This window comes from Lingula anatina, chromosome 3 (assembly GCF_051362555.1).
Source record: "Lingula anatina isolate TDL-2025a chromosome 3, LinAna3.0, whole genome shotgun sequence".
Lineage (NCBI taxonomy): Eukaryota > Metazoa > Brachiopoda > Lingulata > Lingulida > Lingulidae > Lingula > Lingula anatina.
Window position 1 is genome coordinate 27162856 of NC_141769.1, and position 23224 is coordinate 27186079.

Consider the following 23224-nt stretch of genomic DNA (forward strand, 5'->3'; position numbering starts at 1 on the left):
TACTATCAACATACCTCTGCCTAGTAAGGAAGTGTTTTCTGTTACCTCTGAATCTCGGGGTAGCATTTTATAACCACTGAAGGGTATTGGCATTTGTTTAAGACGCCCGTTTAAGTTTAACAATAAGCAGATTCCACATGTATACATTTTGAGTATTTTATGTGATATTTCAAGAACTGGAGGAAGAAAGATGAGAAAAAAGATGCATCTCGGATATTATCTGGAAAGTCACAAAATGTACATTATCTTATCTTCATGTTAACTGAACACAAGAAAAAAACATTCAACGCCGTAAGAGAAGTTTGGACTCGAAATGGATAAATGTACCTTTAACGCTTGGATTTATCGAAAACGGAACAATGTGGTAAAAGTGTTCTAGATGTACAACGACGCTAGCGTATTGTCTTTATTTCTCATTTTATTGCATAAATGTTCATAAATACCATGTTTTTCCAAATATTGTTTTTCTTGGGTTTTGAACCAGGCATATCCCGGGACGTAATGTACATTCTTCGCAGAGAGCATGCTGACTCCTTTAACATAATACGAAAAATAGTTTAAAAAAAAAAACAGCACGTGAATTCCATAGTACACACAATAGACATGGCAAATTAAAATCACTCTGTACTTGTCAAATTAGATATGTAGCTTATTGCTTATTTCGTAAACGTTCACGTGTGGGAACGGAAACCACCTAACTTGTTTGACGAAAAGTAAAATAACACGGCTTGAAACGAGACGATACAAAAATTGGGACAAAAAGCTTTTTTTCAACAGGGAGACTGTCGCATACTTATATACGTTCTGACAACAACTGGAGTGTAAAACTGGCAAGGTCTATATTCATACATATTATTTTCCGTTCATTGAAATGCTAATATGAGGATCGACTTTGCTAGGGGAAGTTAAAACCCTCTCAAACTTTAGCAATGGTTTTCACACTCATGTTACCTTCACGTTTTATTTAAAGAATTGACGTAATATGTTTACCAAACAGGCAATTTTATTTAATCACGAGTCACAAAACTTTAGTTTCTTTAACGCAAGGTATTATTGTAATCGCTAATCTGTTTAGGTCAAGTAATTTTTTTTACAAATATTGAGTTAAAAAATTAATTAATAATCGAGTCTGCAAGAGGAGTCTTTACGGGCAGATGGGGCCAGAATAATGAATCGGAATACCAGCGAGATCCACTTCCCACAAGATGATAACAATTAACAAAATTTTCACTTGACATAACATATCTACCAAGTAACAAAAGTTATAATATTTATAATAAATACTGTGAATGTCAGTAAATTTATGCTTTGTAATTGTGGGTGTCCACTGCGAGTCATAGTAGCGCATTCAGTCGCTGGTAAAACGGTCCCAGTTTCCCACGTTCCCCCTTGGGCGGTTAGCAGACGATAAATCATTGGGGAGTTTTCAGGCGGTAGCAACAGGGTGTCCACTATGTTCGTAGGACCGTCTGTAGATTGCTTAAATTGTATTGTAGCTGCCATTTGAAAGTAGTCAGATTCTGATAAATAAAAATTATAATCCAAATATTTTCCAAGAAATGTATCTGCATGGGCGGTCGGATATAAAAGGAGATGCCCTATTGCCCCCATTGTCATGTGAAGCATGGTGTCCGTTTCATTTACATAGACTTCAATCGTCGGCCAGGGTTCAGCAATATATGTGCCTACATATGCTTCTAATGGCCGGCTTGAATTAAACTCTGATAAAAAATTAACTTGCATGTCCTGACTCCATTTCGCTTTAAAATCACACACCGTGGACTCATTCAGCCACGTCCTTTCTCCAAGCAATAGATCGGAAGCGTAACTTGTAATGGAGTACAGTGCGGCTGCAGAGTCCCCATCGTTGCTGCTGGTTACCGAAAAAAGACCCGTTCTCATATGTGGAAATATATATAACACAGCCATGTAAGTAGAAATGCTTCCTGAATGCCATATTTTGCGAAAACCTACAATGAAAAATAAGTAAAGGTAGTTACGTGCAGAATAATTAGCAAACGAGACTAAATTCAAAGAAAGAAGTCAGGCATAGGAATATTGGTCTAGTCCTATCAGTATAAGTACCTTTCCGAACATCTACCAGATCTTTATTTTGCTTTTCTCTTCGTGTCTTCGGGATGCTTATATTTTTCATAATTGACAGGTTCGCCCATGTAAATATTTAACAACATTTGTCCAAGAAAGCTTTTCATGTTCAAAGGAGCACCCCCAGCAATGACGTAACCAATGACGGCATCAAGCAACATAAAGCGTGCTGAAAAATCCTCGCTTCAGTGACAAGTGGGTGAAAAGCATTTCCATTCTGCACCTTTCGCCTTAATATGAATTAAATGAGTAAAAACGATCAAGCCCAAAGCGAATGAGACTATCAGAAAGCCAACGTCACCGATTTTACAAAAAAACAGGAGAGGAAGAAAAAGGCGCGGTGTCATAATACAAGTTCATTTTAGTGCGTTGGTTGACTGGTTGACAGGGATATGCACACGCCCGCTTTTGACTGGCGTCAAGCTGAATTTTGTCAAAAATCTACTGTTAACAGAATTGTTAGAAAGTGTAGGAAAAAAAGAAAACACGATTCATCGTAAAAAGGATGGGAATTGAACGGTCGGGGTTTTTATGAATATGATACAAAAAAAAAAGACCAAAGCGCCCTGTCAACTTTAAATTTCAGGTCCCTCCAACACGCTGAACACAAATAATCTTATATATATATATATATATGATACTGCTTATCGAAGACATAATGCTATGGCATTATAAAACTTACTTTGTTTTACCACTTACTCCTACCTATGATCAACGGAATACGAAATTTGAGAAGCTGGTTAAACAAAAACTAAACTTTGCATCCACATCCCCCATGTATCGAACGCGTTCTACCCTATGACATGTGTACAGAAAAACATCTCATATTTTCATAATTCCCTTACAAGTGTAAATTCTTGAAACACAAGTCGATCTTTCAACACTAAAGGAGAGAGGAAGCATATACCTATCCATTGAACAACGGGACAGTGTCTTCGAAAAGGTGCGTCTTGAATGACAACTTATATTTCATAATTTGACTCCCGTCAGTGTCGCCCATAGAGCACAAACAATCACACGTGTATCTCTTTTAGAGCACAAATTGTTTCGTATATGTCAACATCATGTTAACTTTCAAATGACTTGCAATTCCAAATATATCATTTGACTCAGATTCCATATTTTGACAGTCATTATGACTGGCCATATGGTACAATCAATCATCTCGCATTTATTAAAACAGAATCTGGGTCTGATGGGCTTGTAATCAATCAACAAGATGTTCACCGTAAAATGCACGCGATTATCAAAACGACACTTAATTCCCGATGTGTATGGAATTCTAGCCTTACCCAAGTTCAGTGACTCAGTTCTGTATATCAGGTTACTTGCGTCTGTCTCTCCTCGCTCTCTCTCTCTCTCTCTCTCTTTCACTCGCTGTGTATGTGCGCGTGTGTGTGCGTGCGCGTGGGAGTGACAGGTATTCAGACAGACAGACAGTTTATGGTTCATTACTTGCGCCTCCCCCCTCTCGCTCTCTCTCTCTCTCTCACTGTCTGTGTGTGTGTGTGTGTGTGCGCGCGCGCGCGTGCGCGTGGGAGGGACAGTTATTCAGACAGGCAGACAGGCAGACTCTCACCTCTGTATCTAGCATCTAACCACCCAAACCCGTAGCTGTGCGAATAATCTTCAAACGGATAGCTGGGCTTGGAAAAACTGTAGACGGACGAAAATGGTTGCGGGTTATGCATGTGGTCGTTGAAAATATCACCAAAAAGCATATGATCTCCTACAAGAAAGTTCCCGCTTTCATCTTTTCCACCGCTAATCAGGAAGTTCAGCCACTTGGCCATGTCGTCTGCTGTAGAGTACAAGGCCCCTGCTGCTGCTAGATGCATAGTTTGTCTGAAAGACGTGGAAAGAAATCGTGATGATATGTGATCTACGCAACATCTGTGTTAGAAAATATCTAATATAATATATAACAGTTTGAGTTAGTCGTCAGTGGCTGAAGGCATCTCCCATTTTTATTTTTACTCTCGATGTTTCTTGATCGGACAGAGAATATCACCTAATTTAGAAATAATTTTGATTTGTGGCCTTTGAAAAGCAGAACATTATCCTTTAAAACAGAAGTAGTGAGAACTATAAAATAAGAATGAAATAGACTGAATTGCAATTAGAATTATTCAGACTTTGAAAAACATGCACTACCCACTCGACACATACTACTTTGAGCAATGATTCCTATATATTGTAAAATGTTGGCGCGCGCGTGAGTACGTGTGTGTGCGTGTGTTAACGCGAGCACACACGTGTGATTGACCGAGGGAAGGAACATTGGGCTACAAATGAGTCAAACCTTACTTTGCTGTAGTGTAAATCATATCGACCAATCTCTTCTCGCCTCCGATCTTAACATAGGGAAAGGCGAATCCCCCCAAATCTCCCTCCTGTACGTCTTGTACGAACCCTGTGTTGGCCAACCTGAGAGGCTGCAGGATAAACTGAGCGATGAGGTCTTCCCAAGAACGCCGTGGCGCCCCCGACAACTGTTCTGCTATGACACCTGCTAATCCGTACAGGTAGTTATTATAACTAAACGAAGTTCGAAGGGGTGCTTTCGTCCTCAAACCCTTCATAAGTGCTCTGAAATGTCAGGAGAATTACAAAATAACGTTGTATATAAAAAAACAGCTAAGCTGGGAGTTTGTGATACGCTGCATATCAGTAACGCTGACAAATGCGCACTGTTAATAGTGCGTCATCTAAATAATTTACAAATAAAGTCATCATTAATTCGAAAAGCTGTTCATTTTATCGTTATCAGCTGAGATCAAACAAATACAAATATTGTTATACATGTATTTTCTACTTAAAATCTGTTTAAGCTACTCAAACGTTAAATGCAATGTCACATTACCACTGCTGTTAAAACAGTTGATGCCTTTAGCCTTACTGTTTCTCAGAAACAACTTTTTATAAAGCATATAATATTACTTTCATATTTCATTTTGTTTGCTATGATGAGCCGTACCGTATAACTTCCGTCCTGTCTTTGTTTTCCGGCCAGCCCATAAACAGGGGCAAAAGAACACTCTCTAAACCTGTCCTGTGGGAGAGGATGTCTTCAAGGGAGACTTCTTTATTAAGAATATCATCCGCAAACCGGAACGACTGGTCAAGGTATCTGGTTATGGGCGTGGTCCATGTTATACTGAAATGTTAACATGTAGATGATGAATTATTGTTACTGGGAAAAAAAACAAGGTGGCCAGAGTAATGCAACAAATGGCGTAAAAAAGTGAAATTTGAACGGTTAAACTGTTATCAGTATAGGCAATAAATAAAAAAACGATATAGTGACTTTTATTATTTTTTTTAAATTAAATGCTTCGTAATACGCAAAAACACTTTTGTGGAGCACAATAGAACATCAGTCTTCCACATAAATGAAAAATGATTGTTTACTTCCATACAAAAACTAAAAAGAAAAAACAAAATACCAGATGTCGTTTTTGATATAAGGTATTGTCGTGAAAACCATTGTTCACGGAAAAAAAAACTGCGTAAGTGGTGACTTCACTCTTAATTTAAACAGGTTTTATTCAGCAAAGGATAGGCTGGGTTATTTGCCTTAAGTGCCCCATGGTGTCTTTTTTGGGGTTCTTTTTTAATGTCACTTTCTTAGACTAATATAGTGCCAAGCCTTATTCGTTGTTGTCCCCAAACTTATTCTAGGTTACTATATTTTTAGCGAATGCCAATTATTCATAATTATTACTCAGTCCACAGCAAGCACTATGAAGATAAAATATAGGGATTTGAGAAGAGGTCTTTTTTCTAATCTTACTGACACGTTTTTAATCTTAATGACAAAAAATGTCTCGCTTCGTTTGGCATATAAAACGTAGTACACAACACCAATTTGACTGTAAAATTGAGGGCATTGGGATGGAATGTTGTTTGGTTTTTTTTCTCATGTCGCTCCCCATACTGGTTTTGGGTTGGGTAAAGGGTGTACCTCGGAGGCAAAAGGTGGGATACGAGCCCCCCACCCCTTTTGTCCCTCTACTTGAACCCCATTGCTGAAGACACACAAACAAATGAGAGAGAGAGAAATGCAGACATAATTGGACTAACAACATAACGTTATTTACGACCAGATAAAATAAGTAAACGCGTCGACTTCAAGTAAACTAATTTTTTTCACGCATTCTCTATTACGAATTCAGCATTCATCGAGCAGACAAGTCCCCGGACACAGCCACTTGGAAAAAAATTAATACAGCTTTTCAACGGCTGTTAACTTAATCGAGATTCAATATGTATACATTCTGGAGGGTATTATATACAAAAAAAGCTGTCACTAATGACAGAGGTAGAATGCCATCCCCTCAGTGTGTCAACATACAATCGACACCTTCCCTTATCAGACGGTATTTGTCGGCAAACATTTGGTTAACAAGACACGGTCGATATTCCTACACAAGTAGTTCGGGAACATGTGGTGAATTGTTGTTGTCATTTTTAAAACTCCAAACGCACGCTTACCACGGGTGAGGTCAAATGAAAACAAGCAGCGCTTAAAATGTAGATATTTGAACAATCGCTTGTGCTTCTTTTTCATTGTTTTGTTTGGATTCCATCACAGTTTTCAGACGCTGTATCTGCTATTCTTTTCATCACAAGCACGTAAACGATAAGCTCTGCACCAGTATTTTGCAAGAGCTCAATAAATATTGCCAAATTAAAGAATAGAAAAAAAGGAAGATTGTATACGCGTTCGGCAATGGTGAGTATGAAGGAAGAAAACATCAACAATCAGTTAAAGCTATTCATTTCAAGATACTGTGTCACTAGTGTTAAAAAAGATATCTTTAAGCCTCATCTGTTAGTAGTCACGCTGCAATGCTGTCTCATTTTAACTAACTTATTTTCTCCTTCAAAGAGCACATCAGGACGAGAATCACCGTCATTGAATGAGGCATAAGAAAGTCATACAAAAACAGCGGACGGATGATTACATTGATTGTATACCCAAGTTGACTGTTGGCTTATTATATGGAGCCTCGGGTTGTATACGCATATTTGTTGTTATTATTTACACAGAACATGAAATCAAACTATCTGAACCCAATTCCATCCACCCCGAGTTTCACGGATAACTAAAAACTAATTGCCTTATTTTGACCAGTACGCTACTGGAATCGGCAGACACGCTGATAGTGGATGATGAATTTCGACGATCCCTGGTTCTCAGGGTGATATCTTAAGGTGTAGGCAGAATCTACTAGCATACTTAAACCCCAAGAAGAGCTGTCATTATGAAAAAGCAGGCGATTGACTGGATAGGGTTCCAATAGATGTTTGAGCAAAAGAACAAAATGTTTATGGCGCAAAATAGGATTTTTATGCTTAACTTCATGTAAATTACCGATTCCAATTCCATCCAGGAACCAACCAATCAAAACTTATCAATAAAGATCGATTGAAGTTCTTGGCGACCAGACGTGGTCTTAGTTTCTCGTGATAAGATATATGCACGATACTTCTACCTGATGCTGGCTTGCATGATTTTCTTTGCGTCTTTTAAGTAAACGGTGAAACGAACGTGCAAATATCTGAGGTTGCGAAATTGACCTGTAACCACTAACTATGCTACTAACACACACGTACTTGAGGTTAAACCTACTGGGGTAAAATAGGAACACCTGTATACTTGGGTCGACCTTTACGTTTTTTCTTTTCAAATAAATTGCAGTGAAATTAGAACACAAGTGTTGTTAAATAAATGGCGATACATTTCCTATTGCAAAATTGACCCCGCAACAACAAAATTCAAGCATTTAATACCCCGCGAGGACTAGCAATACAAATACTTGACAGCGCTCAACAGTAAGCACTTACTTCTTTCCGGCCAATAGTTGAGCTAGAAGCACGGCAGCAAAACCTTTCGTTAAAGATCCTATCGGGAATGCTGTCGAGGAAGTGACTTCACGTTGGGTCTCAAGGTCTGCGATGCCATAGCCTTCGCTGAGAAGGACGTTCCCGTCGTGGACGATGGATAGCGCGAAGGCTGGGTCCCCCTTGCACTGGAGAGTCGTGTTCACGAAGCGTCTCAGCTCCTGAAACTGTTCAGCAGTAAGGACGGCTCTTGCTCCCCCTAGCAGCGACAAAAGCCACAGAGAGAGCAGTACGACTGAGATGGAGACGCCCAGCTTGTTCTGGCGAGGCCTCTTTAACGCTTCCATCATGCTAGAGCACAGGTGTGTGCGTACGCCTAATCTCGCAATTGTTGTCACACTATGTCAGTGATATGGTGAAATGTCAGAACTAGGGTACTGTACATGTGAGCACTTCAATCTTACAGCACTCTCTTCAGCGTGGAACCGAACCTTTATTGTATAAGGCTGACAAAACAATCTTCCTTTATATAGCAATCCATCATCGAAGGGACAACCGATTCGCATCTTCACCCTTCCTGCCTTGTCATTTTTCAACGTCCATTGTGTGACTCGCGTCTTTCATCCCTGTCGCTGTTTTTTTTTTATTATTATTATAATGCGTGCAAATGGACAAACAATCTCACCGCAACAGTCAATGCACTATTAGACGAGCGCGTGAAATGAAACTGAAAAATCTCCGAGAAAGCGAGAGCAGCATGATCGATCCACCGTCAATAGAAGGCATTAAAGCGCACAGCGCAACTGTTTGCTTAGGTTACGTATTGACTGGAAGTTAGCGTCGCCTAAAGGTATAAAGTTTGAAGTACACCTCGCTTCACCATGGGATATTGGATTTCGGTCCCGGATTTTTGTGCTCGTGGAATACTTTCCGTATACATCCAGGGACATCGCCAACAAACAGTGCTTTAAGCAATATACCATTATGAAAAGTGATACTAAATGCATTTAGCGGTGCGGGTGAAATTGGCATATATTTGCTAATATTTCTATATTGAAATCCATTTTTGGTCTTTCGTCAAGTTTTTGTTCCAACAAATAGTGCTCTCGTTTACCTTAATTACTTTTCAAAACGCAGTCGGTTTTAGTTTGTTTTTGGAAACTAGAAATAGACTGGTGAAAAATATCGAACACTGAAGTGCAAATTCAAACCTAACAGCTTCAGAAGATGACAGGCGACAATCAGAATGCAATTTTATTGTTTATTTAGAGATTGTTCACGATTAGCAAAAATCTTGATTTATCTATGAATGTTACAATATTCTTGTAGAACGGGCCATTCTTAACCCTACACACAGTATTCATTCTAGCACTAACCATAATAAGTCACGTAAATAATTACCGATACGTGTACATCAACTTTTTAAACATCAGAAGACGTAGCACTTTTGTAGAGAAACGATAGTGTAGTTTGCAAGTAATGACGACAAAATTTTTATTCAGAACTGATTTTTTTTAAACTAGTTATTTAAAGATAATAAAATTAATTTTTGGAGCCTTTCACTTTTACCACCGAATTTACGAGTCACGTAAAGTCGTCCTTTTATTGTACAATTTATAATCCGTCTGCGTGTTACTGGCGAAAATGCTTCAAGTTCAACAGATTTTTGCACTGGAAAACATCTGTGATATATTTGTCAAACAAAACTTTTCAAAGCAATATTTGCACATGTTGAATAATGAATCGTTAATTGTTATAGCTGAAAAATAAATGTGCTATCAACTATGCTGGTAATGTGGACAAGGCACGTTTACTTGCCAAGAATACACACTTTTAATAATAAAATGGCTTTTCCCTGTAATGTTGAGGTACTTTGCGACACTTGGTTACAGTAATCATACCATTTATCAGCTTAAAACCACACCTTTTTCAAGCAAGCACAATTATGGTTTTTAATTCATTAGAAGTCACAACTGCAAATTTATATCAGTTCACTTTTTTCGATGAAATTCATCAAAAAGCTAATTTTCATAATATCCTTCATAGTAAATGGAAGTCTCTTTTCTCTAATTTTGGTTTCACTGTCACGCAGATAAAACATAAGAATAACACTTCCTTCCTTCTTTTCAGGACTTGTATCATAATGTCCTTCCAAGTTGAAAATACAAGTCTTTCCTGGTTAAAAATTGATTGGGATAAAATCGCAGGCCTTCTACGGACTCGTCTCTACAAACTCCTCCTGACTTCTCTGTCAATAGTAACCTAAAACACACAAAAAAAATCCTTAAATTCTTATCAATAAAACTGCATTATTTAATGTCATTATTGCAAAATACAAAATTACCTTCTTTAAAAAATGCACAGTTTCAGGGTGTGGTAGAAAATGAGGCAGGTGTCAGGTGTGAGACTTAAAGAGCATGTCCGTGTGCTTGGTGTGACACACAGATTTAAGTGCTAAATATAAATGTGCAGCAGACACGACAGTGTTACATGTGACTGTATACTAAGGATAACAATGTGTGAGGTGTGACTGTAAAAAAAATGCTAAAAATGTGTTAGCTGTGGCTGCATATCTAAGATGACTACATGTTAAGTATGACTGAAAATCAAAGATAACAATGCCTTATAAGGGTATTTTAAAGATGATATTGTGTTAGATGTGAATGAATATCAACCACTGAAGTGTTTTAGGTGAGTCTACATGTCAGACATGATAGTATGTTATGTGTGACTGCATATCAGACATGCCAGTATGTTTATTTCTTTTAACTCTCAATACTCACCTTTCTTTGGCTAAAATAACTGACAACCCAGCCATAGTTGATAGCTCCTCAGCAGTCAGTGAACCATTCTCCTCTACCTGATGACAATAAATAAATAAATAAATAAATAAATAAATAAATAAATAAATAAATAAATAAATAAATAAATGTATAGGAAAATACTTGATAATCTGCATTTATCATTTACAGCTGACAGACAAGGTTTTATTGTCTTGTGTAAGAATGTTAAACATCCACTTTTTACAATTTTACATCTGCTTGGATATAAGTGGTGATCAAAAAACAAACAAACCAGTTTTGCGGTTTTCTCTATAGACTCCTCTTCACTATGTGATTGCAACTGTAACACTTGCACTCCACTGTCAAATGACTTGAGCCTGTAAAAGTAGATACGAGTTATAAGTAAATGTGAACATTGTCATGAAAAAACATGTTATAATCAAACATGTAGAAACACAAATCAAACATGAGATATATGAAAACTAGATTAAAATACACCAAGATAATAATTTAAAGAAACCAAAATTGTCTTTGTTGCTTGGTTTATGTTATTGTTAATATCAAATATTATGGACTTTTTTACCATAAGCATACCTGACAGGTAGTTTTAACACCTCCAGCAGTTTACAAGCACTTATGAGATCTTCTGGGGAAAGGAGCTGAAACAGCAACAGATAACTGCACCAAACTAAGTACACTGGCATAAATAACAGATTATTTGTGAAAAAGTACTGCACCAAACTCTGCCATAAATAACAGATTATTCATCAATAAAACAATCAAACCCCACCACTTGATACCACATTGTTTCGTAAAACAAGAAAATAAACAAAATGAATAAGTATATTAGAAACTTAAGAGGGTTACTTTCCTAGAGAAAAAAACAATGAAATAAAAGTAGATTTTTGGAGATTTTTAGAATTTGACCAATGAAATAAGTCTATACTTATTATAAGAGAGAGAAAAACATTCAATAATCAATACATACTGGTATATGCATGCACAAGAATACACCCCCTCACCCACCCACACCCACCCACAGTCATCAAGTCCCCATACCTCCATTCCTCTTGCTCTGTTTACCCTACAGTAGACATCAGTCAGTGTCATTATGCCACCACTCTCCTGAAACAGAAACGTGGAAAATATTTTTAACAGATATAACAAAATGATTGTCTTTTGTATCTCGTGTGCCAGTATAACACTGTGCCAGGTACATTATCAAGAGGTGCACTAATTACACACAAATTCTGAACACTTGACAATAAGACTGAATATCTAAATAAATGTGATAGTATATAAGACAGTGTGCTAGGTGTGACTCCATGTCTGGTTAAACAGTGTGTTAGGTGTGACAGTGTGTTAGGTGTGACAGTGTGTTAGGTGTGACTATGCACCTGAAATTATGTGATAAATTGTGTGGTATTGTATTAGGTGAAACTGCATATCTGGTGTGAGGGTGTTTAAATTAAAATAGTGTTTTTTTGTGTGTCTCAGTGTGCTAGGTGTGACAGTGTAGGTATGACAGCAAGTGCTTATGTTTAACCCACCCTCAGTGGCTGCTCCAACATGGAGCCTATCTGTTTTGCCAGTTCCCTGTAGTAACTTTGCCCAGATCCATGGGTTTCTCTGGTGACAGGATCATCTACTCCCAAACTTAGCAAGTAAGACTGGAGGCGGATTGTCTGGAAAAAAAAACAGCAACACCAGTCTTAAAACAGTTAGGTGCAACACAAATGCTTGCATTGTCTACATTTAAAAACCACATGAGCCTGTGTAAAAATAATCACCGATACAGAAGAAAATTGTCTTTCACCCTTAAACATACATACACAATTCTGAGAATACATATGGAAACATGTACCATGAAGAAAATGTGGACAATATAAAATAGGTATACCAGTGAAATGTTACTTGTCTTCAACTTTATTACCAATCTTGCATACTTTGGTACACTGATGTGATTTTTATCAAAGGAATCAAAAGCACCCATTTTTTGCCTTTCATCAACCACACTGATTATTTCTTTACCTCATCCTCTGTTATGTCTCCCTGTTTTTCTTTGATTTTGCTAGAAATCCCCTTGGCAAGTGTCACCATATCTTTTGCCTAGAGAACATAAAGTTATCCACTCTACTGTATCTTATCAATTTTTTGTAAACAATGTTTCTAAAGGGCTGACCTTACCCCAAAGACAGAACCTTAGGCTTCACTTTTAATAACCTAATATGTTATAATTAAGTGAATTTCCACTGAAAATAATTATTCAATATTCTATTTAATCCCATAAGATAGTAATAATATTCCATATAAAACAAAGCTTTTAAAAAATGAACCTGAACATTACAAAAAGAAAAGATTCTTTTTTACAAAATTTACTTTACCTTTGCAATTAGTTTATTCAAATCCTCAAATGCTACAGATATATTCTGATCAGTTTCCTTGTGCTTTTGTTGGATATTTCTCTCTATCCCCACAATTCCTGCTGCTCTTACGTGCCTTTTCTACAAAATCAAACAACATAAGCAAATTATCAAAACTTTCATTTAAAAGCATGCAACTGACCAATGTAAGACTACTGATCCAACATGACAACTAGTGTTTAAAATAATACTGATCTCCAAACAATATCTTATATACTTAAATCATGATAAGAAAAAGATATATCCACTTAGCAACTACAGATTGTCAATTGCAATATATCCATACCCATGCACAGCATATAAATTATACAATGTGCCTACTTTTGTGTAAATTAATGAAAGCATGAAGGTCATGTATTAAACCTACTAACGCTGTTGCTAAAAAATTAAGTAACATCTTCAACTTTTCAAAACCGTCCAATATCAGTCTTTATTCAAAATGTCAGGTGAGCTGTGCAGTTTTCTATTTGTCATGTGCTATAACTACATGTGTTTGAACTGTTGCCTAGCAATGAAAGCCACATGCTGTTGTAACCTATGTGTGAAACATTTGCCCAGCATGGAGATCACATGTGTGTGAACTCTTGCAAAGCATGAAGGTCATGTGCTGTACCTACCTGTGTGTGAACTCTTGCCTAGCATGAAGGTCACATGCTGCACCTACCTGTGTGTGAACTGTGCCCAGCATGTAGGTCACATGCTGTACCTACCTGTGTGTGAACTCTGCCCAGCATGTAGGTTACATGCTGCACCTACCTGCGTGTAAACTCTGCCCAGCATGTAGGTCACATGCTGTACCTACCTGTGTGTGAACTGTGCCCAGCATGTAGGTCACATGCTGTACCTACCTGTGTGTGAACTCTGCCCAGCATGTAGGTCACATGCTGTACCTACCTGTGTGTAAACTCTGGCTTAGCATGGAGGCCACATGCTGTATTAATACATACCTGTGAAGCTGGTTGATGTGACGTCAGGGGAATATGTTCCCACCTCCTGTGGGCCAACTCATCTGCTAAGCACCTGTAAAACTAAGAGTTTAATGTTGTTTTATGGCTCTGCACAGTCACTCACATAACCGACAAACTACCACATGGAATAAAACCAATAAATCCAGTATTGTACATGATGCCATTTTTAGAATGTTTATATTTTCCACACCATTCCATCACAGTGTTAAGCTGAATCAAACTAAAACAGTCCTAAGTTTTTGTTGACTGAAATCTAAATTTTCCCATTATATAAACTATTTTGAAAGTCAAACACTGGTGTCAAATACAGTAAACTCTCCCACCAACTATCATAAGACACTACCTCTGTCATCCCTCCCTGTGTGAAGGAAAACCTGATGTAATGGTTCCTGCTGGTGGTGGCTGGTCCAGGCTGTTTGCCTGGCATTGGGGCACTGAGGTGAGCCAGGATTTTAGGGCTGGATGAAGAATAGAAACTATATGTAATACTGTGCTGCTATGTAGGGTGTATACTGATTTTTTTTTTGACTTCTTCAATTCCTTTTATGTTGGCTGGTATCTAGGGCCCCATTCAGAATAGGGGACTAATTAGTCCGAGGGTCATTTATGGCAACCCACTACAAACCTTGCCATCTAATCTAATTTTCATCTAGCCAAACATACATCATGCAGAAAAAGGTCTGTACATTTATCATTATTAATCAAACAATTTAATAATTTATTGACTGGGAAAAGAAATCGCCTTATCAACAACAGGAATCGGTTCCTTTCTTTGCCACTTACTATTTACCTTTTACTAAAACCTCCTGCTTGTTCCTCTACAAACACAATTAAGGATAAGGGCAAGGACAGGACACATGTCTAAAAATAAATTAAAGAAATAAAACTAGAAAAACAGATAATCATTTAATTCAAGAGATAAATGTGCAATGAATATATCTGTACTGGCTATCTTGTGATGAACATAAATATATAAGAAATATAAGCTGTATAGTTTGACATATACATCCTGAAGCACTGTCTTCGAGGCAATGACTGGATTGAATTAAATGGCGCATAATTAAACTGCATAGTGCGAATAGGAATTTATATGCATGCATGTGTGTCTATCCATTCTCACCCAGTTCATCTCTCTCTCTCTGTAAGGGGGGTATTAGCACTAAATATTCATGCATTAGCACTCCTACTGACGATTCTGATATGTACTGTTTGTGCTAACAGACACAGCACAGACAGTACATATCAGAATCGTCAATAGGAGTGCTAACGCATGAATTTTCGTGCTAGGGGGTATACTAGTGTGTGCGTGCGTGCATGCATGAGTATGTGCATGTGTGTGTGTGTGTGTGTGTGTGTGTGTGTGTGTGTGTGTGTGTATGGATAGGGGATGTAGCACACATATAACTACCTGGTCCTTTGCATCTTTCCATATCAAACGGTGAGAGGTAAGCAATAATGAGCCATTATCAAATGGTGTCTGAAAAAAAACAAGTGTTTTGAAAAAAATTCACAAAATTTATTTGTTGTATTGCTGTATCCGAGTTTTCTTTAACATTTCTTGTCGTTAATACGATTAAATTTTGTTCAGACTCTATAGCCTCTGTAAATATGAAGAACATCTTTCAGATCTTTGTGCTGTAGTACAGATAATCACAGACCCTCACAATGTCAGTACAGTACATGTATCAGAATTCTTTCACTCTCCAGTTGAAATGGATTACTTGGCTGTAAACAAGTGAATCCGTGCTTGACATAAGGATATACAAGGCCATGCTGTGAAGGTAGTACCTTATCTTCTCCGTCATATATCCGAACGCCTATTTGTTGAATGGAAGTGCTTTCATTTGGAAATAAGTTCCCATCCGACCACTCTAACCTGTCCATTCTGAAACAGGAAGTGTTTTTGCTGCGGGATGAATGACATGAGGCTACAGAACAAAATAATTTCACTATTATAAATGTATTTGATGCACATTTTTATACACCAGAAAAATGAATATTGAGGTGAAATTTTTGCAAAACCAAATTTGCCGATTTTTGAGCAATATAGTTCGTCTAATAATTCAGTCCGTGAAGTAAAGCGTCGGCCATTTTGCGTAAGACCACCTCGCAAAAATCAAAAGACGTTAAAATGCTTTTAAGAGCATCTCAGTTGACGCCACTTGTTAGGCGGGCTATTACCGCCTCCAGTAAGTAGCTTTTTGTCGAAATTCTATATAAGAAAATTATTACTGTTATGGTATATTTTTCCATTTGCTCACAGGGAGAACGTGACTAATTTATGGACGAATGTCTCTTGACAAGGTCGCCCTTCGGCTTCGCTTCGAGAATATTGTTATTTTTTTACAGCAAATGTCATATTGAGATTGAAAGCCCCCAAAGTAAAAATCAAAACAAAGCAAGTTATTTTTTCAGATGAAGAACATTGGATTTATATTAGTGCATAAATATTTGGGCCCTTAGTTACTAGTAGTAGTACTTAGTAGGCAGTATCGTCCTGTAAGCAGTGGAGTTGGTAGCACTAAATTCATGCGTTACCACGCCTATTTACGGCCTCTGATATGAGATAATATTACTAGCAAGGGCTATGAAAGCAAGGGCCCCAAAAAGTGTAAAATGACGACAAGTTTGTGCATTCACCTTGATGCAGCAGCTCTCAGAGTTTTATCTTTTTTCCTCTCATCTTCTTAACTTGCACACTCATGTAAGGCCAACCAGTTTTCTCGTCAACAGAGCCGCGACTAAAGTAAGATTCATCTGCTTGTGCTGTAGGTATGCCGCTGTGAAATCATGCATGTCCTTTGGAAGGGGCAATGGCATCCACAAACATTTCTCAACGCGAAAAATTCATTAGAAATCATTTCCCACCAAGAAATATCTTTGGAATAATCACATTGTTTGTGCAGCTTCTGTTGTACAGGATTCTATGCAGTAGGTTGCCTCATTATTTGACTTCTACCCGGTGCATTTTGAAGCCTGTTTTTGGTTTTCTTTTGCAGGTGTTTAATTTCACGGCACCTTAACTGGTGGACAGCAAGATGACTATTTTATATTTAATTTCAGGGTCCAACATCCATGTATCTGCATCAGCTTTAGGTGGCCATGGTGATCTGCCTTCACCACGAGAGAGAAATGAATACTTTGGAGTAATAATGGATAGGATGCCCAAAGCAGAGGGATCATGGAAAGAGCAGTATGACAGAAAAAACAGAGTTTACAATATTCACATAGGCATCCAAATTGTTATTTTTATTGCCGCTGCATACTGGGTAAGATCTAATATATTTACTATTATTGTACCACCAGCGTTAGCGCTGGCGGTACACATGGTTTCGGTCCCGTCCGGATCGTTCCGCCGGCTCCGCCGGCTCCGTTGGCTCCGCCGGACGGCTACCGTTACCGCTTCTCCTCCTAGACGGTAAGGGTCCCCGTACCCATCTCATGGATTTAGGTCACCTATAATCTCAACTCGTTCCACGTAAAATTTGGGCTTTGTCGGTATTGGGGTCTGGGTCTGGCACTCATTGCAATGCACCCTTGTCTAAAAATGGCAAAATTAAATGCTAATTATCTACCCTACGGAAGGAGTAATGGGAAAAATTTCTATAGACGGCTTTCCAAAAGTCATATGTGTAGATTTCAAATATGCCCTTGGATTTGACCTTTGACCTCTACTTCAAGGTCAAATGGGCCAAAATTTTCAAAAAAATGAAATTTTTTACGAAAAAAATTTTTTTTGCCCTGTTATTCAGACACCACACAGACTTAACCAATAATATTATTGGAAAGTGTTACCCTTCAGGTCATCTTTCATCTCCATGTATTTGGGGTCAGTCGGTGCATTTTCACGGGAGTAGCGGCCATAAGATACCAAAACTGAAAACTGTCTCTAATTCGGGAACCGTTAATGCTAGAGACCCATTCTTTTTTGCATTTTGTAGAGCATGTAAAGCCCAACACTGGAGGTGGTCTCGTTTTTTTTGTATTCCATACGGTTTTCGAGTTACGCTGTATCAAAAAGTACATATTGGTGGTAAAAGCAAAATGTGCAGTACGGTAATGGATAATAAATTTTGAACTCTGGAAAAATAAAACATAAGGCTTGGCAAAGCAGACAACTTGTGTTCAAAAATGCCATTATTTCATCAAATTTGAACTTCTGAAACTTCAGAGCACCTCATATTTCAAGAATTTTGACCAAAATGACATTTTTTTTATTTTAATTAATTTTTTCTGTACGAAATTTAAGGCACATTATGGTAACTCCAAAATTATAACATCTAGTCCCTTATATCTCCAAAACTGGCAGAGATAGGTCCATAGTTACTATTGAACTTGAATAGGAAGTCATATACTGGCAATCTAAATGTGACCTTGAAATTGACCTTTGACCTACTTTTCACCATGAACTGAACTTTGCAAACTTTTCTTCCCTTTTATCTCCAAAACTGGCAGAGATAGGTCCATAGTTACTATTGAACTTGAATAGGAAGTCATATACTGGCAATCTAAATGTGACCTTAAAATTGACCTTTGACCTACTTTACACCATGAACTGAATTTTGCAAATTTTGCTTTCCTTTTATCTCCAAAACTGGCTGAGATAGGTCCGTAGTTACTATTGAACTTGATTAGGAAGTCATATACTGGCAATCTAAATGTGACCTTAAAATTGACCTTTGACCTACTTTTCACCATAAACTGAACTTTGCAAAATTTGCTTCCCTTTTATCTCCAAAACTGGCAGAGATAGGTCCATAGTTACTATTGAACTTGAATAGAAAGTCATATACTGGCAATCTAAATGTGACCTTAAAATTGACCTTTGACCTACTTTTCACCATGAACTGAACTTTGCAAATTTTTCTTCCCTTTTATCTCCAAAACTGGCTGAGATAGGTCCGTAGTTACTATTGAACTTGAATAGGAAGTCATATACTGGCAATCTAAATGTGACCTTAAAATTGACCTTTGACCTACTTTTCACCATAAACTGAACTTTGCAAAATTTGCTTCCCTTTTATCTCCAAAACTGGCAGAGATAGGTCCATAGTTACTATTGAACTTGAATAGAAAGTCATATACTGGCAATCTAAATGTGACCTTAAAATTGACCTTTGACCTACTTTTCACCATGAACTGAACTTTGCAAATTTTTCTTCCCTTTTATCTCCAAAACTGGCAGAGATAGGTCCATAGTTACTATTGAACTTGAAAAGGAAGTCATATACTGGCAATCTAAATGTGACCTTAAAATTGACCTTTGACCTACTTTACACCATGAACTGAATTTTGCAAATTTTGCTTTCCTTTTATCTCCAAAACTGGCTGAGATAGGTCCGTAGTTACTATTGAACTTGAATAGGAAGTCATATATCTCCAAAACTGGCAGAGATAGGTCCATAGTTACTATTGAACTTGAATAGGAAGTCATATACTGGCAATCTAAATGTGACCTTGAAATTGACCTTTGACCTACTTTTCACCATGAACTGAATTTTGCAAATTTTTCTTCCCTTTTATCTCCAAAACTGGCAGAGATAGGTCCATAGTTACTATTGAACTTGAATAGGAAGTCATATACTGGCAATCTAAATGTGACCTTAAAATTGACCTTTGACCTACTTTACACCATGAACTGAATTTTGCAAATTTTGCTTTCCTTTTATCTCCAAAACTGGCAGAGATAGGTCCGTAGTTACTATTGAACTTGAATAGGAAGTCATATACTGGCAATCTATATGTGACATTAAAATTGACCTTTGACCTACTTTTCACCATGAACTGAATTTTGCAAATTTTGCTTTCCTTTTATCTCCAAAACTGGCAGAGATAGGTCCGTAGTTACTATTGAACTTGAATAGGAAGTCATATACTGCCAATCTAAATGTGACCTTAAAATTGACCTTTGACCTACTTTTCACCATAAACTGAACTTTGCAAAATTTGCTTCCCTTTTATCTCTAAAACTGGCAGAGATAGGTCCATAGTTACTATTGAACTTGAATAGGAAGTCATATACTGGCAATCTAAATGTGACCTTAAAATTGACCTTTGACCTACTTTACACCATAAACTGAATTTTGCAAATTTTGCTTTCCTTTTATCTCCAAAACTGGCTGAGATAGGTCCGTAGTTACTATTGAACTTGAATAGGAAGTCATATATCTCCAAAACTGGCAGAGATAGGTCCATAGTTACTATTGAACTTGAATAGGAAGTCATATACTGGCAATCTAAATGTGACCTTGAAATTGACCTTTGACCTACTTTTCACCATGAACTGAACTTTGCAAATTTTTCTTCCCTTTTATCTCCAAAACTGGCAGAGATAGGTCCATAGTTACTATTGAACTTGAATAGGAAGTCATATACTGGCAATCTAAATGTGACCTTAAAATTGACCTTTGACCTACTTTACACCATGAACTGAATTTTGCAAATTTTGCTTTCCTTTTATCTCCAAAACTGGCAGAGATAGGTCCGTAGTTACTATTGAACTTGAATAGGAAGTCATATACTGGCAATCTATATGTGACATTAAAATTGACCTTTGACCTACTTTTCACCATGAACTGAATTTTGCAAATTTTGCTTTCCTTTTATCTCCAAAACTGGCTGAGATAGGTCCGTAGTTACTATTGAACTTGAATAGGAAGTCATATACTGCCAATCTAAATGTGACCTTAAAATTGACCTTTGACCTACTTTTCACCATAAACTGAACTTTGCAAAATTTGCTTCCCTTTTATCTCCAAAACTGGCAGAGATAGGTCCATAGTTACTATTGAACTTGAATAGGAAGTCATATACTGGCAATCTAAATGTGACCTTAAAATTGACCTTTGACCTACTTTTCACCATGAACTGAACTTTGCAAATTTTTCTTCCCTTTTATCTCTAAAACTGGCAGAGATAGGTCCATAGTTACTATTGAAGTTGAATAGGAAGTCATATACTGGCAATCTAAATGTGACCTTAAAATTGACCTTTGACCTACTTTTCACCATAAACTGAACTTTGCAAATTTTGCTTCCCTTTTATCTCCAAAACTGGCAGAGAAATTGACCCTTGACCTACCTTACGAAGAACTTAAATTTGATTGTACCATATATATTTTTTGCAATAGTTAAAAAATTCTTGTTGATTGCATTTTTACAGCTTGTCAAGCACAAAACTGGTGGCTGTGTCCCTTATTTTGTGTATGTGGGGGTCTACACGAATGCGCTTGCTCCAGCTGGTGGTACAATATTTGGAGGCGGTATCGCCTCTCTGATCCTCTAGTTATTATTATTATTATTATTATTATATATATATATATATATATATTTGTCAGTCAGACTGTTAGATCTATCTAGTTAACTTCTGGTGTTTGCAAGAATAGTGAGTCAGTCATATTTTAAATCTTTATACAGATTTTGAACAGCTGAAAATTATTGCGGCAATGCAAGTGTTGTTTGACTTAAGACTCTTCATCAAAATCCATTCATTCTTGGTGGTTATTGCAAAGTTTAAAAGTACCACATTTCTACACAAATTTTTCTTGGCACCTATCCTAGTGTTATGAGTATGATCCAAGACCTACGTCAGTGATGTTTAGGCCTGGACCCCCTTTCCCATACCTATAGGTATGGGAATGGGGTCTTAGTGCAAAACACTGAACTGATTGAAATATCCAGTTTCAGCTACAATTAGTCTCTCTCACCCTGGCTTAGTTCAGGTTAGGCCTGTGGGCACAAGTAAATTGCCCCTTTTACCCCTTTTTTTCTCTGGTGTCCCCAGTCTCTCCCATGGAATTTCATTGCCAGACCATACTCTCTGACCACAAGGTCCACTAGTTGTCTGTTATAGAATTATTGTATCAGGCCCTGTGGGAACTGAGATGGCCAACTTGTATTGTCGCCAGCCTTTTTGAATTCTGGCCAACGCCAGGAGATGTGCCGATCATTTGAGCTAATTGCACTCAGCAAGAGACTGCAGAGTTGGGATGAACTATGTAGAACTATGTAGGGAGTCTTTTCACCCAATGTGTCTTTTCTGATCTCAGTCTGCCCCCAGTCACTTTAACTGCTCTGTTTATGGGTGCACTTATTCAAAGCACATGTACATCATACAATATCAAGAAATCACCCTTCCCTAGTGTCTTGTCCTGTCACACATTCAGGATATTACCATCACCTCTGAAAGGTACTTGATTCCAACCTCTGTAATGAAGGTCTTGGATGAGGCCGAAAACTGAGGTAGGCTTGAGAAAATTTGCGTCAAATTCAGATGGTTTAAATGCGGTTACAACTTGACACTACTACATGGATGGATTTCTGTCAGAGTTGTGGTGAACATTTTAATGAATACAAGATTATCATCAGTTTCTGTTTCAATTCATTTCAGACCTGTTATGGCGCTGAAGACCCAGCAGTTTTTCCAGCTAGAGGTTATAGGTACATAGATAATATGCCCGTCATCTTCAACGATGGAACCATTGTCGATCCTAAGAAAGAGTTACGGAATGAGAAATTGAAGCATTTTATGGAGAGAGACCATGGAGTAAAGTACGATTAAGAGAAAGAATATATAGACAAACACTAGGATATTTTTGTTGCTTTAGGTAAAATCTAACTTCATCAATTTTAACTTTTCGTGAATTTGATGATGAAAATCTTGGAAAGACTGACACTAATAGGTAATATAATTTCTGTAAAATGGGACCGTATGATAGAATTCAGTTTAAAATGAAAACATTGCTGTGTGTTTGTGCACCTGAAGTGTTGGAATTCATAAATACCACTCGAATTAATCAATGTCTCTGTATACGAAATGTTTACACAGTTTAATAAAGGGTTTGTGTTGATTTGCAGTATTTTTTGTTATAAATTCCATTTCACTGACCATAGAGAATTCCAAAAGCCAAATGATGTGCACATGCCTTCTCTTCTTAAAAAAAGGATGAGAAGATAAAAAAAAATATGCGGGTGAAGTTACTTCATTATAAACACGTTAGCAGATTTTACCAGTTGAAGGCCATTTAGAACAGAAGATCCTAGGATCTACTGATCCATGGGTCAAATACAAGCCATTTAACAGATGAAATCTCAGCTCC

At 37.5% G+C, this 23224-nt stretch overlaps 3 protein-coding genes and 1 long non-coding RNA gene across 4 annotated transcripts; 2 read left to right on the top strand and 2 right to left on the bottom strand.

The window, feature by feature from the left end:
• Positions 1-400: 400 nt before the first annotated feature.
• LOC106173347 (uncharacterized) lies at positions 401-8886 on the bottom strand. The gene is made up of 5 exons (XM_013554457.2): positions 7957-8886; positions 5084-5263; positions 4414-4695; positions 3686-3951; positions 401-1970 (listed from the first exon to the last, which is right to left on the bottom strand). The coding sequence occupies exons 1-5, from the start codon at positions 8301-8303 to the stop codon at positions 1246-1248; spliced, it is 1800 nt and encodes a 599-aa protein (XP_013409911.2). The 5' UTR covers positions 8304-8886; the 3' UTR covers positions 401-1245.
• Positions 6385-9507, top strand: LOC147763154 (uncharacterized). The gene is made up of 2 exons (XR_015333523.1): positions 6385-6841; positions 6998-9507. It is a non-coding gene; the product is annotated as an uncharacterized LOC147763154 (long non-coding RNA).
• On the bottom strand, positions 9420-16093 carry LOC106173348 (vacuolar protein-sorting-associated protein 36). Its single transcript, XM_087009271.1, has 13 exons — positions 15916-16093; positions 15536-15604; positions 14918-14988; positions 14471-14585; positions 14107-14187; positions 13121-13240; positions 12768-12845; positions 12287-12421; positions 11796-11861; positions 11331-11395; positions 11029-11113; positions 10737-10813; positions 9420-10215 (listed from the first exon to the last, which is right to left on the bottom strand). Exons 1-13 carry the CDS (start codon positions 16009-16011, stop codon positions 10092-10094), a joined length of 1182 nt encoding a protein of 393 aa, XP_086865397.1. The 5' UTR covers positions 16012-16093; the 3' UTR covers positions 9420-10091.
• A 66-nt stretch (positions 16094-16159) lies between these two features.
• Positions 16160-22975, top strand: LOC106173345 (uncharacterized). Its single transcript, XM_013554456.2, has 3 exons — positions 16160-16316; positions 17191-17396; positions 22516-22975. The coding sequence occupies exons 1-3, from the start codon at positions 16259-16261 to the stop codon at positions 22684-22686; spliced, it is 435 nt and encodes a 144-aa protein (XP_013409910.2). The 5' UTR covers positions 16160-16258; the 3' UTR covers positions 22687-22975.
• The last annotated feature ends 249 nt before the right edge of the window (positions 22976-23224 follow it).